Genomic DNA, 16,850 nt, shown 5'->3' with positions numbered 1-16,850 from the left:
TTTTCTGGGCAAATCACACATACACATGTATAAGTGAGTATAGGTATTTCCCCATATATATCCTAACATCATATATAAATACATGTATCCTATGAGCAACTGATTATTTTTAAATCTTGTTAATCTATTTTGGAAAAAAAAGCTGATCAACAACATTTTGAATGAAAAAGATTAGGTGATCATAGTTATTTGGGACAGTGAACAAGAAGTTCAACAGCATACTCATAATATTAACTAATATTTAACTGTTTTCCCCTACATGAGAGAGAGAGAGAGAGAGAGACCCACCAAAAAACAAACCACTCCATTGCCCTCTTAGTCTCTGACCGATGTGAGATGCCAGACTGGAGATTGTATCAGCACAATAAAGGCTCCTAGGTTCCACAGTCATACGCAAAAGTCGGCTTTCCTCCAGCATGTTACCCAGCCCAAGTAACAGCAGGTGGAGAGGTATGGAGAACCCAGAAGGCGTGAAGGGTTAAAGGCATCATCGCAGCCATTAGAGGGAAAAGTTGAAGCAATGCAAGCACAGTAGACTCCTCTCCCTTCCTCCCCTCCCCTTTCCCCCACTCCCCACTTCCTAAGCCGGATCAGCGTTTAGGGAGGGCAGTCATCATCACGCAATCCTGAGCAGCTGGAGCTGACGTTGGACGGAGCTGCCAGGTAGCTGAAAAAAGGCAGAGAAGGCAGCTGATACCCACTTTTCAACGTTTCTTTTTTTTTTTAGTCTGGGTCTGGACTTCAAGCATCACAGCGCCCGAGCCAGCTCATCTGAACCCTCAGTGTATTGCAATACCTTCTCTTCCCAAAGAAAAGATTCCACTGAGTAGCAGAATGCTCGCAGTGTCGCAGCCAGGGCTACAGCGCAGAGCCTTTCTGTAAATTTGTGTGTGTGTGTGTGTGTGTGATTCCTTTCTTTGAGGGCACCTTTGGTTTTTGTTACCCTGATGTGACTTTTGCTTCGCTTTGGAATGATGGGGATCTTTCTGGCTTATGTTGGATGCATTTTCTTTTCCGTTTTGTATATTCAACAAGGACTTTCTACCCAAGGTAAGATCGCTCTTTGTCAAATGTGTGTGTACTCCCTAAAATCCGAAGCAGGGCTCCCAAAAAGATGCATAGGAGAATATAGATTCCAAGCCTTAGAAATTACAAACAGCAAAAGAGGGGAGAAGTTTACCCCTAAACCGACTGCTCATACTAGATTGCAAGGAGGGAAAATGAGAAATACCTTGGACGGACAAAAATGCTGTGTGTATATTTGTAATGAATGCATACATACGCGTGTTTGGGTTGTGTATATATGTATGTTTACAGCGAATACCCACCCATGCATACGTAATTATTACATGCACACATAATATAAGATGGCTAAATCGTGTGCCTTCATTAAATATTGCAATCTATATAGGATCTGGCTCCTTTTCCACTCTTTTCCGTGATCCTCAGTCTCAGCCCTTTGTTTCCCTTTAGTGATTATATATAGATCTCAAAAAAAGATCGACTTCTTTGAAGACCTCACTAAAAAGGGCGTCTTGCATTCCAAGCAGCCCCAGCTCTGCAGAATCCAGTTGTTTGGGACTTTGAGGGCTGCAGTGATCATTTCAGCACCATGGACAGAGCGTCTCAGGCTGCCCGCTGAACGCTGCATCATTTCTGCAAACACAACTCCTGTCTTGATTTTTTTTTTTTAAACACTGACCAGGGAGGAAAACTTCTTTCAATCCGTGAGCATGCAGAATGAAGAGTCACTTTGCCCGTTAACTAGCTGAATAGCTAGCGTTGACTAAAAAGAATGTCGTGGGGTGGTGGGGAGGAGGCACTGTAAAATAAAAGAAATAGCAGCTTTTTTTATGCCTCTGTCTCATAGTACAAGTGTTTAGAAAGCAAAAGGGGGTTCGGTATATTCCCAAATCACCCCACAAATAAACTTCAGATAACGAGCTTGGACGCATTAGGGAGAAAGGGGAACACTGCAAACATTCCCTCCTAAGCTTTGTCAGCCTATAACAACACACAGCTGGGAATGGATAACTGACTGTTGAATTCTTTGAGCAATGGGTCTGTTCCTGTCCAGTGTTTCTTAGATTTGAACCAGGAGGTTTATTTTTTTTTCCCTTTCACTGGCCAGGATAGGGTCTACAAAATTTATCATCAAGTTTGCTCGATTTTTAGATGAGCTACACACGAGCCTAAGGAACATATAGGGAGGCTCGATGGTGACTTTTAAGAAACATTGGTGTCTTGCACTGTGTGTATTTGTAGGAATTTTGCTCAACCGTAGAATGGTGTGGTAAGATGGGAGTAGTCATATTTAAAGAGGAGGTGTTTGTTCGTTTTGGAAAGTGGGTCTGCTAGGATGAAGAATGATAAGAAACACTGTTTATTCGTTTCACTGCGAGAGCATAAATTATCATAAAAGAAATACGTGACTCAGTTAATGTGTTTGAAACGTGCATTTTGATGAGTGATCATAACGCACCTCTTAGCACATTACACATTCTAAATATCTATTTCAGTTAACCATGTAGAGTTTAATCATTCACATGCACTCACCTAGGAAATGCAATACATGAGCGGTGCTGATTTTCCAAATTGCCTTTCACTGAAATCCCTCAATGTGTTTGGTGAAATACTGCATTCCACCCAAGGATATTTGGATCTAATTATATGTAACTTTCTTAACCCAGGGGAGCGATCAGAGGGGGTACTTAGCTTTCCCATTAGCGGGACTTGAGCACAAGAGCGGGAGTTGTGCGGATTGGCGAAAATATATAAATGTGTGAGACAAAGCGGGGGGGCGGGGGATGGGGGCAAGAGAAGGAGAAGAGAGATGGGGAAAGGGAGTGAGAAAAGATGAGGAACAGAGAAATGGGCGCGATAGAAATGGGGAAATGTAAAGGAGGCAGTGAGAAAAGGACAAGGAAACAGGGAGGGGAAAAGGTAGGGAGAAAGAGAACAAGAAAAAAAACCAGACGAAAATGGGGGGGGGGGAGAGAAGAAGGAGCGGGAGATCCCAATAAGCTGTTTGCGTTTGTTTTGCAGCAAAATTCACCGAGTTCCCCCGAAATGTCACAGCCACTGAAGGGCAGAACGTGGAGATGTCGTGCGCTTTCCAGAGCGGCTCCGCCTCGGTGTACCTCGAGATCCAGTGGTGGTTTCTGCGAGCAGCCGAGGAGCAGGAGGCTGGAGGCGAGGTGACGGGCACTCAGGTACCGATGCGCCTCCACTGGGCTTCCCCCTCCCCTCCAAGCGGCCAATCCACCCAAGCACGCCAAAAAAGGGGGGGAGGGGGTAGTGGATTTCGCTGAAGGCTTAATGCTACCCATGAACTGTAGCACAGCAGGCTGCAGGGAGAAATGCCCACCCCAGGGGATGGGATCTTCGGTGCCTGCCACTCCCCTAGCTCAGCTTCACTTCTTAGGAAAGCGACATGGATTTCTCAAGTCTGATTCTCTCTTCAAACAAATCCTATGTTAATAGAGTTGCTGCTTGCAGGAGTGTATTTCCCAAGTGTCAAGATACTACAACAATCCCTTATTAGCCATTGGGGCACTGGAATCTGTAAAGCTAATTCGGCAGGCATGGGGGGGGGACCTGTTTTTGGGGATTCACAGCTCCAAAAAAACCCCCCACTCTTGTAGCCTTCAAAGTCTAGTGTCGAGGACTCTTTTCTGTACAGAACCTCGGTTTTTCCCCCTTGCATTGTTTCTGATTGATAGTTACACTGAAAAGATTAAATATCCTTCTAATAGGAATCAGTTTAGGATTTCAGGACAACCACACAAGCATCCACTGGGCTTAGTCCTTACTTATGTAAAGAAAGGGGAGAAGGAACTCTCCCTTTGCCTTGAACATTTTCCCTGAGATAGGATTGGGGGGGAAAAATGATTCTCTCTAACATTTTAATCCTCCTATGCCGTCCACACGAGTTTTATACTGAAGATTCTTCCTGAAGCCTGATCGTAATAGGATGGAGAATGACAGTTTAGTCTTACAAGAAGACACTACGCATCTGTTCTCGTTTTCAATACAGTGTTTTCAGTGTGCCACAATCCTATAATGCTGGCTGCCGCAATAGCACTTGTATAGAACTGAAGCTAAATTCAGTCTGTTCAACTCTCCCAATGAGGTTCTGCCGATAGGTGGCACACTTAGCATGCAAGTGTTCTCGGGGAAAGGCTGGCTGAAATAATCTGCTGCGCTTTAGTGGTTATTTTGCACAAGGGCCAGTAGCCCAGCACTGCACGGCAACAGCGCCTCACAAATGTTATCCTTTCCCAATAGGTGGAGCTCTTACCAGAGAGAGACTTGGACAATGACGGAACAAAGATAAGCGTAAGTATTTGAAAAAAAAATAGAGAGCATTCCTACATAGTTAATTACTTTACCTTTGGCATTAATTTAACATGCACCCAAAAGCCTGTGGGCAACCAACTAATCACAGTCATGGAGCTTACTTTAGTTTCTCTGTTCCTCCCACCCCCTCTGAGGCTGGTTACTACAGGATGAGAGACAGACTCAGAAAGAGATGCTTTCCTAGCACTGTACATATTATCACAGAAACAATATAGCCCCAATGGGTTCATTAAACTGCATTGGTACAGATTTCCTCAACAAAAGCAAAATCAAGTGCCAGGGCATGCTTGCCCCAAATATTCCTCATCCTGCAAGGAAAGGTGGATCCGTATCCTCCTGAGCACTGCTCCCCTTTTCACCTCACCCCAGACCTACTTCCCAAGACCCTGCAGAAGGCTCTCCATGGGGCTGGGATCTGCGGGGGGTGTGGGGGGGAAGGAGGTGGGGAACTGAGCATGCCAAAGGTGGGCAGTGGTTTAGGCACAGTTTGGCTAGTGGTGAAGGCTGGAGGTCCCTGTACCAGTGCCATGCAAATCGTCCCCCTCCTCCCAGATTTCCCTGCCTGGGACTGTACTAGCTCTGCTTTGGAGTCTCCTCTTGGTGGCAAGATCCCTCTCCCTCTCCTCCTTTTATGATGGTGCTGGGGAAGCCCTGTTACCACAGTTCCATTGGAGCCATGGTGACAGGACAAGATGGAGGGGATGCAGGGCTGACAGAAGTATATGGATTTCCTTTGGCTGGCCCTGGCCATCTGGTGATCCGTTAAATTGATGGGTGCACCCTCTGGCTTATTCAACAGGAGAAAAGCCCACTATGCCCTCTTCCACTCTGAAAATGGGGCAACTCCTCAAGGTTATTCTCACCTGGCACAGAGTCCCACCCCCAATTAGCCCCTCCTGAGCGGTTGATCCCTGGAGAGGTTGATCCAGTCCCAGAATTCTAAATGAGGAATAAATGCTGAAAGTTTGCCCTGAAACTGCATTTCCCTTCAGCTGAATATGTAGCTATTTAAATGGGTGATTTCAGAAATTAGTTAAAGCTGGCAGAGAACAGACATTGATGCTGCTGAGAGGGCATCTGACCTGATAAGAGCCAGGATGCAGTTCTTCCTATGGCAATAACTCTATTGATTTTATTGGGTGTGCTCTCTGTGTCAAGCCTTCAGGGTTAGACTCTACAGTACTGGAATTAACTATCTTCCATTTGGAGATTAAAGTTTTCACACAATTATGGGTCAGACAGTGCTGGAACTGGTAGCAGGGTACAGGACCTCCCTTCCAGTGCCCCAGAGATTTAAGGAGATGGGACAATTGTTCATTCTTAACAAATACTGCAGTGTACACATCTCACATGATCTCCAGAGGGATTTTGCCTCTCAGACAGAATCCATCTTGAACTCCCACTGGGGCAGTGCAGCCCGACACAGGCACAGTCTGGCCCTAAATCAGCAACAACCACATTAATCAGCAATATATGATAATCATGCATGTTAAAGCCTTCACTCCCTTCTTCTCTGGTGCCTACAAATAATTAGCCAACTAATTAATGTTAGGTTGAAGGGCAGTTGGCCATAGTTGAAGTGACATTTTAATGTATATACATTATATTAAACACTGTACACATTTTGTCCACAGCCTTCTCACTCACATTTCCTATGTTGGTTGTCACTTTACCCTGTAAACCCTTCATGGAATGGACCATTTGTTCTGATGAGGATTGATGGACCCCTGATTTGGGCATTATTGCAATAGAAATACAACCATTATCAATAAACTCACCAATTACTCAGAACATACTCCTTCAAAACTTCCATCAAAGTCCATAGGAATGTTGACTGAATACGAACTACAGGATTTGGCTCATCTTTGTTACAGTTCAGGCCTTTCGCATTAAAAGTATCTCTTATTATGTGTGTTGATATTTAAAGCCAGGCCATTCTATTACACAGCCCAATATTTTTATAGGCTTGTGTAATAGATATTTTATATTTGTAATAAAAAATGTTGTCTACATTACAGTGGCATTCTAAATATACTTGCTATAAAAGGAGCCTTTTTTGGATGCATGAATAGAATTCCTATTAGCATTAATGGAATGTATCCATACCAAATGGAGAATAAACCGTTAACTGTGGTTGGTAAATCCTTATCAAGAGATGGTAATATGTAAGGGCTGGGTTTTTAACAATGTTGAAACTCACCATTTCTGGTGATCAATGTCCTAACAGATAAAGCACAATATGGGACATGAGCTGGTGTCTGCTACAGACTACTAATTCACACTATGGAACAGGATAACCATCTCCTTATGCACTGAGTAATAATGCGTAGGGGGAAAAAATGATCATGGGGGACTTCAATTTGAGTGACATACTACAGGCAGCATGAGAAATCCAGCATAAGGCATCATTGGAATTTCTAAACATTATAGATGACAATGTCCTAACTCAGCCAATATGGGGAAATTATATATTAGACCTTTACCTAACAGATACAGAGGAACTGATTACAGAACTAAAAGTTAATGGTAACTTAAGTACAAGTGATCATGACTTGATGACTTTTAAAAAGTGCAAGAAGAATTAAGTTCAGGCCAGCAATATATATAGACTATATATGCTTTAACAGAGCCAGTTTCACAAAACTGAAAAACATTTATGAACCAAATCAGCTGGGAGAAAGAATATAATCAGAAAAATGTGATGATAATTGGGAATCATTTAAGATCACCTAACTAGATGCCTCAAAAGTCACAATCTCACAACTGAAGAAGAATGCCCTGGTTAAAAAAAACAAAAACAAAACCTACGTGGTTTAATGGGAAATGAAGACAACTATAAAAAATAAAACAAACAAAATATAACAAATGGAAGAAAGGGGAAGTTGATAGTAAAGAATATAAATCAGAAGTTAGGAATTGAAGAAAATTGGTAAGGGGGAAGCCAAGGGACATGAGGTGAAATCTATGGCCACCAGAGTTAAAAACAATCAGGAATTTTTTCAATGTATTAGGAATAAAAAGAATCCTGACAATGGTACTGTTCCATTACTAGATGGAAATGCTAGAATTATCAGTAATGATACAATTGTTCAATAAATATTTCTCTTCTGTATTTGGAGGAAAAACAGATGATTCAGTCTCATCATATGGTGATGACAACACTTTTTCCATTCCACTAGTATCTCTGGAGGATATTTAACAGAAGCTACTAAGTTAGACATTTTAAAATCAGCACATCCAGATAACTTGCATCCAAGAATTTAAAAAGAGCTGACTGAGGAGCTCACTGGTCTGCTAATGTTGATTTTCAATAAGTCTTGTAGCACCAGGAAAGTTCCAGAAGACTAGAAGAAAGCTGATGTTGGGCCAATTTTTAGAAAGGGTAAACAGGATGACCTGGGTAATTATAGGCCTGTCATCCTGACATCGATCTCTGGAAAGCTAATGGAGTGGCTGTTAAGGGTTTTGATTAATGAAAAACTAAAGGAGGGTGACGTAATTAATACAAATTGACATGAATTTATGGAAAATAGATCCTGTCTAACTGGATATCTTTTTTTTTTGTGAGATTACAAGTTTGGTTGACAAAGGTAATAGTGTTGATATAAAATACATAAACTTCTGTAAAGTGTTTGACTTGGTACCACAAAACATTTGATTAAAAAAAAAACTATAATATAAAATTAACATGGGACACATTAAATGTATTAAAAACTAGCTAACTGATAGTTTTCAAAAAGGAACTGTAATGAGTGGGTCTGTTTCCAGTGGGGTCCCACAGAGATTGCTTCTTGGCTCTATGCTATATAACGTCTTTATCAATGACCTAGAAGAAAACATAACTTCATCATTGATAAAGTTTGCAGATGACACAAAAACTGAGGGAATGATAAATAATGAAGAGAACAGGTCTCTTTTTCAGAATGATCTAGATCATGTGTTAAACTGGGCACAAGCAAACAGTATGCTTTGTAATATGGCTAAATGTAAACATATGCAACTGGGAACACAGAATGCAGGCCATATGTAAGGATGGGGAACTCTATCCTGGGAAGCAGTGACTTTGAAAAAGACATGGTGGTTGTGGTGGATAATCAGTTGAACATGAGCTTCCAGTGTGACACAGTGACCAAAAGAGCTAATGTGATCCTGGGATGCATACACAGGGGAATCTTGAGTAGGAATTGAGAGGTTATTTCCCCTCTGTATTTGGCACTGCTGCAACTGGTGCTGGAATACTTTGTCCAATTCTGGTGCCCATAATTCAAAAAGGATGTTGATAAATTGGAGAGGGTTCAGAGAAAAATAACGAGAATGATTAAGGCATTAGAAAACATGCCTTATAGTGAGACTCAAGGAGCTCAATCTGTCTAGCTTAACAAAGAGAGGGTTAAAGGGTGACTTGATTACAGTCTATACAGGGGTGCTGGAACAATTTTTATAGGGGGGGTACTGAGAACCATTGAGCCAAACTGTAAACTCTGTATGTAATGGAAACCACTTCAAGCCAGGCGGTGCTGCAGCACCCCCAGCATCCCTAGTTCTAGCACCTATGAGTCTCTAAGTACGTGTATGGGGAACACATATTTAATAATGGGCTCTTCAATCTAGCAGTGAAAGGTATAACACAATCCAATAGCCAGACGTTGAAGATAAGACACATTCAAACTGGAATAAGGTGTAAATTTTTAATGGTGAGAGTAATTGACCATTAGAACATATTACCAAGGGTCATGGTGGATTCTCCATGGCAATTTTAAAATCAAGATTGGGTGTTTTTTCTAAAAGATATGCTATAGGAATTATTTTGGAGACCTTCTATTGCTTGTGTTATATATGAGGTCAGATTAGGTGATCACAGTGGTCCCTTCTGGGCTTAGAATCTATGACTATGTCATTTGGAAGAGGAACACTATATAATGAAGCATGCTTTCTTTGCATTTTAAAATGTAGAAATGGCTAAAGAGAAAACAAATTCGGCACTCAGTTACTTCTCTACAACACCATTGACTTTGTTGATGTTGCATGGGGATTCATGACAGCAGAATTTGGCCCACAGAGACAATTTACATGCTGACTGCCCTTCCAATTTCTTTTTTTATTGTTTTTGATAACTGGATCAGTATAGGTATTATATTATTATTGATTAAGATTAACTATCCAGCACTTTCTGTGGATTTAATGTTGCTTACATTATGCTTGATACATTTAATCTATACCGTGAGTACAGTTTGCCATATAAAATAATTCATATGTGGAGCTGGGAACAATAACATTGTATGCTTAAAAGTCTATCACATTTCTTGCTGCAGTCATGTATCCACAAGTATTGCCCTACAAATTACACAACAGGCAGGATAAGGGCTTTGCCAAAATGGTGACTATGATATGCCAAGTTGTCAGGAACATTATGTTGAATAATCATAAATAACATATACCTGGTTGCAGTGTAATACTTTTCCTTTTCTAATATCTGTGACATCTTCATTATCCAAATGTTTCTCTACTGCATACTGCCTTCAATCTTCTGTAGTTACATTAAATGAAGCTACATTTGCATCTGAATTTATATAACGGATATAGGCAGCAGAATTAAGGGCACTTCCTAAAACTCATAGCTTTCAATGATGATGAACCCTCAAACTGGCTTGCTGTTAGGGTAATCCATAAATGAAAAAGTGTTCTGGTATCACAGATATCAAGTAATATACAATTAAATATAAATGACTATAAGGAAAGAAGTGTACCGAAAAAAATCTGCTACTTTTGCTAGTGTTTCTTAGTACCTTTCACTTATGAGTAAATTGCAATGTCTTGTTACGTCTTCAAAAATAAATAATTTGTGCTTTTAAATTAATTATATAAGGTGAAAAATGTGTTAGGCTGCCTTAGGATTAGGATACATTGCATGTCTTGGTATTAGCTGATGCCTCCCAACATAACATAGGGTATGAGCTATTTTCTATTGTCAAATCACAGAGATGTCACAATATTTTAATAAGCACATGCTTCTATAAATAAGGGGGGGGGGGAACTGGCTACATGTCACCAGATGCCTCAGCATTACAGTTAGCAAATGCCTTGCACAAGCCTGAAGGAGACAAATTTAATGTCAAGTGATAATTTTTAAAACAATGAAGACTACAAGATAATCTAATAAAGTGTTAAAGAAATTTAAACATTGGCAAACATCTTCAATAAGGCTGTTAATGCAGTGGTTCGAAATCTGAATGATTCAATAAAGTCATCTAATTGGAAAGGTTTAACCAAAGAAATGCACTGACATCAGCTTCATGCAAGAAAGCTCATTAAGAATGCTCATGATCTGAAAGAATTAATTAAAGAGCATGGGAGACTGGGTTGTTTGTCTGAGGCCAATTAACATTTCAGAGAAAACCATCTAAGTAGATTTGGAATTAAGTCACCAGTTGTCCCTATGCCTACAGAAAGCAAAATTCATCTTTGGTGTAATTTCACTGAAATAAGCAAAATTACATCACATTGGTTTGGCCCATGGTCTTTTAGGGTCTGTTATACGGCAGTTAGACACTTGCAGCTGGCCTTTGCCAGTTGATTCGGGGTCACAGGGCTCGGGTTTTGGGACTGATAAATTGAAGTGTAGACTTCCAGGCTCAGGCTGCAACCTGAGCTCTGGGACCCTCCCACCTTGCAGGTCCTAGAGCCTGGGCTCCAGCCCAAGCGCAGAAGTCTGCACTGCAATTAAACAGGCCTGCAGTCTGAGTTCTGTAAGCCCAAATCAGCTGTAATAGGCCAGTCCCCGGTGTCTAACTGCAGTGTAGACATACCCTTAGGATAGCTGCATTCTGTATGTCAGTATATTCTTCATAGAGAAAGAATGTCAGAATGGTAATGTCTGATATTTTTTGTTCCTGGAAAACTTGCAGACAGTGAAAGTACAAGGGAATGACATCTCCCACAAGCTGCAGATTTCAAAAGTGAGGAAAAAGGATGAAGGCTTGTATGAGTGCAGGGTGACAGATGCCAACTATGGAGACCTTCAGGAATACAAGGCCCAGGCATTTCTCAAAGTCAATGCTAACAGCCACTCTCGGCGAATGCAGGCCTTTGAAGCATCCCCAATGTGGTTGCAAGATATGAAACCTCGCAAGAACATCTCTGCAGCTGTTCCCAGTAGCGTCCATAACTCTTCCAATCAGCGAATGCGCTCCACCGCCAGCCCTGAAGCAGCAGCTAAAATCCCAAAACAGAGTCCACAATCAGGTATGATAAGCATTTTGAGCATTTCAATGTCTTGCTAACCAGCGTGCAACATGAGGTTAACTCAAACTGGATCACTGTGATAGGGAAAGGTTGGTGCCCAATATATACATATATATGCTAAGCATAAGTGATTGAAACTAAATATGATGGGAAACATTTTCAAAAATGTGTAAGAGGCTTAGGAGTCTATATCTCATTGGAAGTCAATGGGACGTAGGCTTCTAAAACCAGATCCTCAAAGATATTTAACACCCAACTTCCATTGAAATCAGTGGGAGTTAGGTGCCTACAGACATTTGAGGATTTGGTCCCTAGTGTTTATCTCATTTCTGAAAATGGGACTTAAACTCTTAAGTCACATAAATGCTGTTGAAAATGTTGCACTGCGTATGCTTTAGGAATGGTTGCACAGAGAATATGCATTTGCCATTAGTCAGTCATCAGATTGAAGATACTAACATGGCAATGCCTCATTTTCTGTCACACAGAAATTAACCTCTGTTTTATTTGGAAGCTATGAATAACCTACACTGGCGTGAGTGTTTGCCATCTAATATACAATGGTGAATGCTACAATTATACATACAGTGTGACCCTCCACTGTTACATGATAGTGACGGTGAGAGTGAGGGAATGAAGAAATAGAACACACAAATCATCAAAACACGCTCTTTGGAAATGCAAAACGACCAAAAAAAAAAAGTTGTGAAAAGTCAGCTGTGCAAGTTAAAGCTTCTGATACTATCTCGCATGACCTTCTCTTAAACCAACTAGGGAAATATAGCCTAGACAAACCTACTATACATGGTTGTATTACTGGTTGGAAAAAACATACTTAGAGAGTAGCTATCAATGGTTCACAGTCAAGCTGGAAGGACATATCGAGTGAGGTCCTGCAGGGATCTGTTCTGGGTCTGGTTCTATTCAATATCCTCATAAATGATTTTGATAATGGCATAGAAAGTAAAGTTTGCAAATAATGCCAAGACTGGAGGGGTTGCAAGTGCTTTGGATGACAGAACTAGAATTCAAAATGACCTTGACAAACTAGAGAAATTGTCTGAAATTAATAGGATGAAATTCAATAAGGACAAATGCAATGTACGACACTTAGGAAGGAATAATTAATTGCACAAACACAAAATGGGAAATGACTGCCTAGGAAGGAGTACTGCAGAAAATGATCTGGGGGTTATAGTGGATCACAAACTAAATTTGAGTCAACAATGTAATACAAAAAAAAGTGAACATAATTCTGGGACATATTAGTGGGAGTGTTATAAGCAAGACACCAGAAGTAATTCTCCCTCTATATTCGGCACTGATAAAGCCTCAGATGGAGTACTGTGTCCAGTTCTGGGCACCATACTTTGGGAAAGATGTGGAAAAAATGGAGAAAGTCCAGGGAAGAGTAAGAAAAGTGATTAAAAGTCTAGAAAACATGACTTATGAAGAAATATGAAAAATAGGGTTTGTTTAGTCTGGAAAAGAGAAGACTGAGAGGGGACATAACAGTTTTTAAGTATGTAAAAGATTGTTGTAAATAGGAGGGTGATAAATTGTTCTTTTTTAACCACTGAGGACAGGACAAGAAGTAATGGGCTTAAATTGCAGTAAAGGGGATTTAGATTAGACATTAGGAAAAAATTTCCTAGCTGTAGGAGTAGTTAACACTGGAACAAATTAGCTAGGGAGTTTGTGGAATCTCCATCATTGGAGGTTTGTAAGAACAAGTTAGACAAACACCTGGTAGGGATGGTTCTTAGTAATACTTACTCCTGCCTCTTTGCAAGGTACTGGACTAGATGAACTATTGAGGTCCCTTCCAGTCCTACATTCCTATGATTATTTGGGTTACATCTAATTTACTGAAAGAGAATGAAGTTGAGCAAGGTTCTTAAGCATGTGCCTAACTTTAACCATGTAAATAAAGCTGCTCAAATTTTTTCCAATTGAATGTTTTGCCATCAGAAAATGTCATTTCATTGGAACTGAAACTTCCTACGGAAATGTGTTGATTTCCAAAGAAATTCCCTTTTGGGAAATAAATTGGGAAAAATAAGTATTTTGATAAGTCAATACATTCCACTGTGACATTTTTGGAACAGAATGTTTTGATTTTAAAATAAAATAAACTTTTGTTTAGAAATTTCTTTTATTTTATTTTATTTTATATATATATATATATATATATATATATAAATGTTAAGTTTATTATATATATATAATATAAAAATGTAAACATTGAAATGCAATGTTTCAATTTTATTGAAACAAAGTGTTTTGATTGACATGATTACATTTTTTTCCTGTAAATTTCATGTCACAGGAATTTTAGAAATCTTTTGTTTTCATTCAGATTCAGAACAAAACTAATTTCAAAATCACAGAATTTCCTGCAAATCAGAACCTGAAATCCTCAAACAGCTCTATCTGTGAGTAATTCCACTTAAGTCAATGGGACTAGTTAGAAGTTTAAAGGTAGACACATATTTAAGCACCTTGGCCAGAGTGTGGATGCAGCAGGTAATCCATTAAACTATTCTGGTAGCATTACAGGTATAAAAGATTCACTAATTCAATAATTTATCCAACATTTTGCCCTGTAAGGGCTGTGTCCTGCCAGTGATCTGGATGCAAACCTCTCATTGATTGTTACGGGCATTCCAAAATCAAAATAACATTCAGTCATAGCTCTCAGAGGGCAAGAAGTATGCTTATCTTCATGCTTCAACATTTTCTCAAAATGATATTTATTGTAGACCAAGTACAGACAGTTCTAATAATAAAGTATTATTAATTTAATCTTTTATATTCATGTGTGGTTTCTGATGGAGCAAAGTTTCATGCTCCATTCACAAAGCTAATTTCCCCTACTAAGGAAAATTGACTTTCACCAGTACTGATTTTGACTCAATATATTTTATGTTGATTTCTCCTAATCAACACTCAAGAGCCATACTGGAACTGACAGTGGAGTCTGCACCAATAGTTTAATTTTTGAGGATCAAGATCGATTTTCCTCATATTGAGAAGACTGGGGCCTTAATTTTTACTTTCAGTCTGATTTGGTGATATTTTAGACCCACTTTGAATTCACTTTACAGAGGTGTAAATGCCTACACAAGGTACCAGGCAGTGGAGAATTTGGCCCTACATGTCTAGTGATTCCAACTGAGGAAGAGGAGGCATCCAATTTTGGGACATCAGAATGGCAGAACAGAGATAATAGTCATAGGCAGGCACATTGTGGATGATCTTTCTTACTAATGTAATTAATCAACATGTGTCTGCCCTAATTTTCTTATGTGGTTCAAAAGAAAATTAATCTCTTTTCCCATATCACAATGTAGTGCTCAAATACAGAAACTGGCAAGAGACAGATATTTTCATGTTTCGTTCAATTTTATGCAGTGAAGGAACCTGTCCTAGAGAATGGAAACATTGTTACAAATTAAAATATACCTGCATAATTCAAATATTTGTGATTATATTTCATACAATGGGGTAGCCCGGGATACTTTTACTTTTGTTGAGCAGTACCTTGACATCAGTGGGACTGCTTGCAGAATAAAGTTTCACTCAGTGTGGGTAACGGTGTCAGAATTTAGTCCAATAATAGAGTAGGGGTTGTATTACCTTATGACCAACAGTTAATTTTCTCATTGCATTGATAAGCACATTGCAAAGAAATCTGGGTCTGTTGAACCTTTTCACTGCTCATGTTCACCCAACATTCTTTTAAGTGTCAGTTTTCAGTTGGCAATAGAGATCTAAAAAGTAGCACTAGAGAATAATTTCTCAACCCAAGGGCAGTCGTTACCATAAAAAAAAAGCATTTGCCAGCTATTACCATTTTAAAGTACCTGAGGTTACCATAATTTCCCCCTATACTCAGGAGAAAGAATATTTGTGGTAACTGTGAGGGGACTGTATAGCAATGGTTGGTAAATGATAACTTTTTGATGGCTTATTCTGTATGTATGGTTTATGGGCTTTTATATATCTCTGTGGCTTTTGTATATCCGTTATTTACCTCACAGGATGTTGTGAATCTTAATTAGTAAAGTCCACACAGCACGATGAAATGTTTACATAAAAATGCTATATATACGTGCAAAGTATTATAATTATAAAAACAGATACAGAATAGATAGAGTGTGCACCAGAAAGAACAAAAACATGCATTAAAAAAATACACTGAAGAAGTATTAAGGTCTATTTTAAAATAAAAAAAACAACAGGGAACCAAAAGTCAGAGCTGTCATAGCTTGACCCTTTGATTTCATATGCCTGGGCTGCTGCAAATGAAGTCTGCCATCAGGGCATAAGAGCAATCTGACTAATATGACAGCCTAATATGCATATATTCAGAAAAATGTCTTATGTAGGTGGAGTGATAGACATTTTCTCTGCATAATTCAAAAGAGTGTATCATATTCCAAAGGTAAAATTACACATTTCATATATCACAAGGTCTTGTAACTATAGGTAATGGTGTAATTTTCTAGGGGCAAACTGTGAAATGAATTTGGTTCTATGCAAAGGGGAGCCAAATGAACTAGAGGTACTGGGCCAGATTTGTCATTTCATTGCTGTAAATCCAGAGTAACACCACAGACATCAGTAGAATCAGTCTAGATTTACACCAGTATAGCTGACCCATTGAAAATGTGCACATCCCAGATATTACTCCCACTCCAAAAATCTGGGACAACATTCCTAGGAAACCTGTGTGCTTCTCAGCATTCACTAACTCAAACACAGAACTGGCTACATCTTAGTAACCCTTCTGCCATCTTAGAAAGGAGATATGTGAAGAGCAACTCCTTTGATGGCTGGGGGTTCAGTATGTAACCTGGGAGGGAGCAAGCAGGGGAAGATGGGTCTTTGCATCTTGTAGCACCAACTGAATTCCTTGAATCAGGAAGACCCACAGCAAACTGCAGTACCAGGTAGGAGGACAAAGGGAGGAAATAATAACATTCTTGGAATCTGCTGATTCTGGTAAATGGATGTGTCCCTCCTGCCATTTGGGTCTGTAGAGTCCGTAGTTCTGAATCTACCAGCTTTGAATGCAAGACACACTTTTATGCCCAAATTGTAGTGTTATAGAATATTCACCAACATTTTTTTCTTTCTGTCTATATATTAGATCTCCATATATAGTCAGCCTACAAAAAGCCTGCAGCCTTCACTGAGGTCACTGTCAAAATTCCCACGGATGTCACTGGGAACAAGATCAGACA

The 16,850-nt window shown here is 39.7% G+C and overlaps 1 protein-coding gene across 2 annotated transcripts in view; it reads left to right on the top strand.

Annotated features, from left to right (window-relative positions):
* Positions 1 to 971: 971 nt before the first annotated feature.
* Positions 972 to 16,850, top strand: part of VSTM2A (V-set and transmembrane domain containing 2A) — a 30,007-nt gene continuing 14,128 nt past the window's right edge. For both annotated transcript variants that reach the window (XM_065400029.1, XM_065400030.1), the window contains exons 1-4: positions 972 to 1,050; positions 3,046 to 3,212; positions 4,288 to 4,338; positions 11,265 to 11,601. In XM_065400029.1, the coding sequence (XP_065256101.1) occupies positions 972 to 1,050; positions 3,046 to 3,212; positions 4,288 to 4,338; positions 11,265 to 11,601 (634 nt within the window). The remainder of the gene's footprint in view (positions 1,051 to 3,045; positions 3,213 to 4,287; positions 4,339 to 11,264; positions 11,602 to 16,850) is intronic.

The sequence above is a fragment of the Emys orbicularis genome, chromosome 2 (assembly GCF_028017835.1).
Source record: "Emys orbicularis isolate rEmyOrb1 chromosome 2, rEmyOrb1.hap1, whole genome shotgun sequence".
Taxonomy (NCBI): Eukaryota; Metazoa; Chordata; order Testudines; family Emydidae; genus Emys; species Emys orbicularis.
Note: the sequence above shows the minus strand (reverse complement) of the source record. Positions and strands in the feature narration are given on the sequence as shown.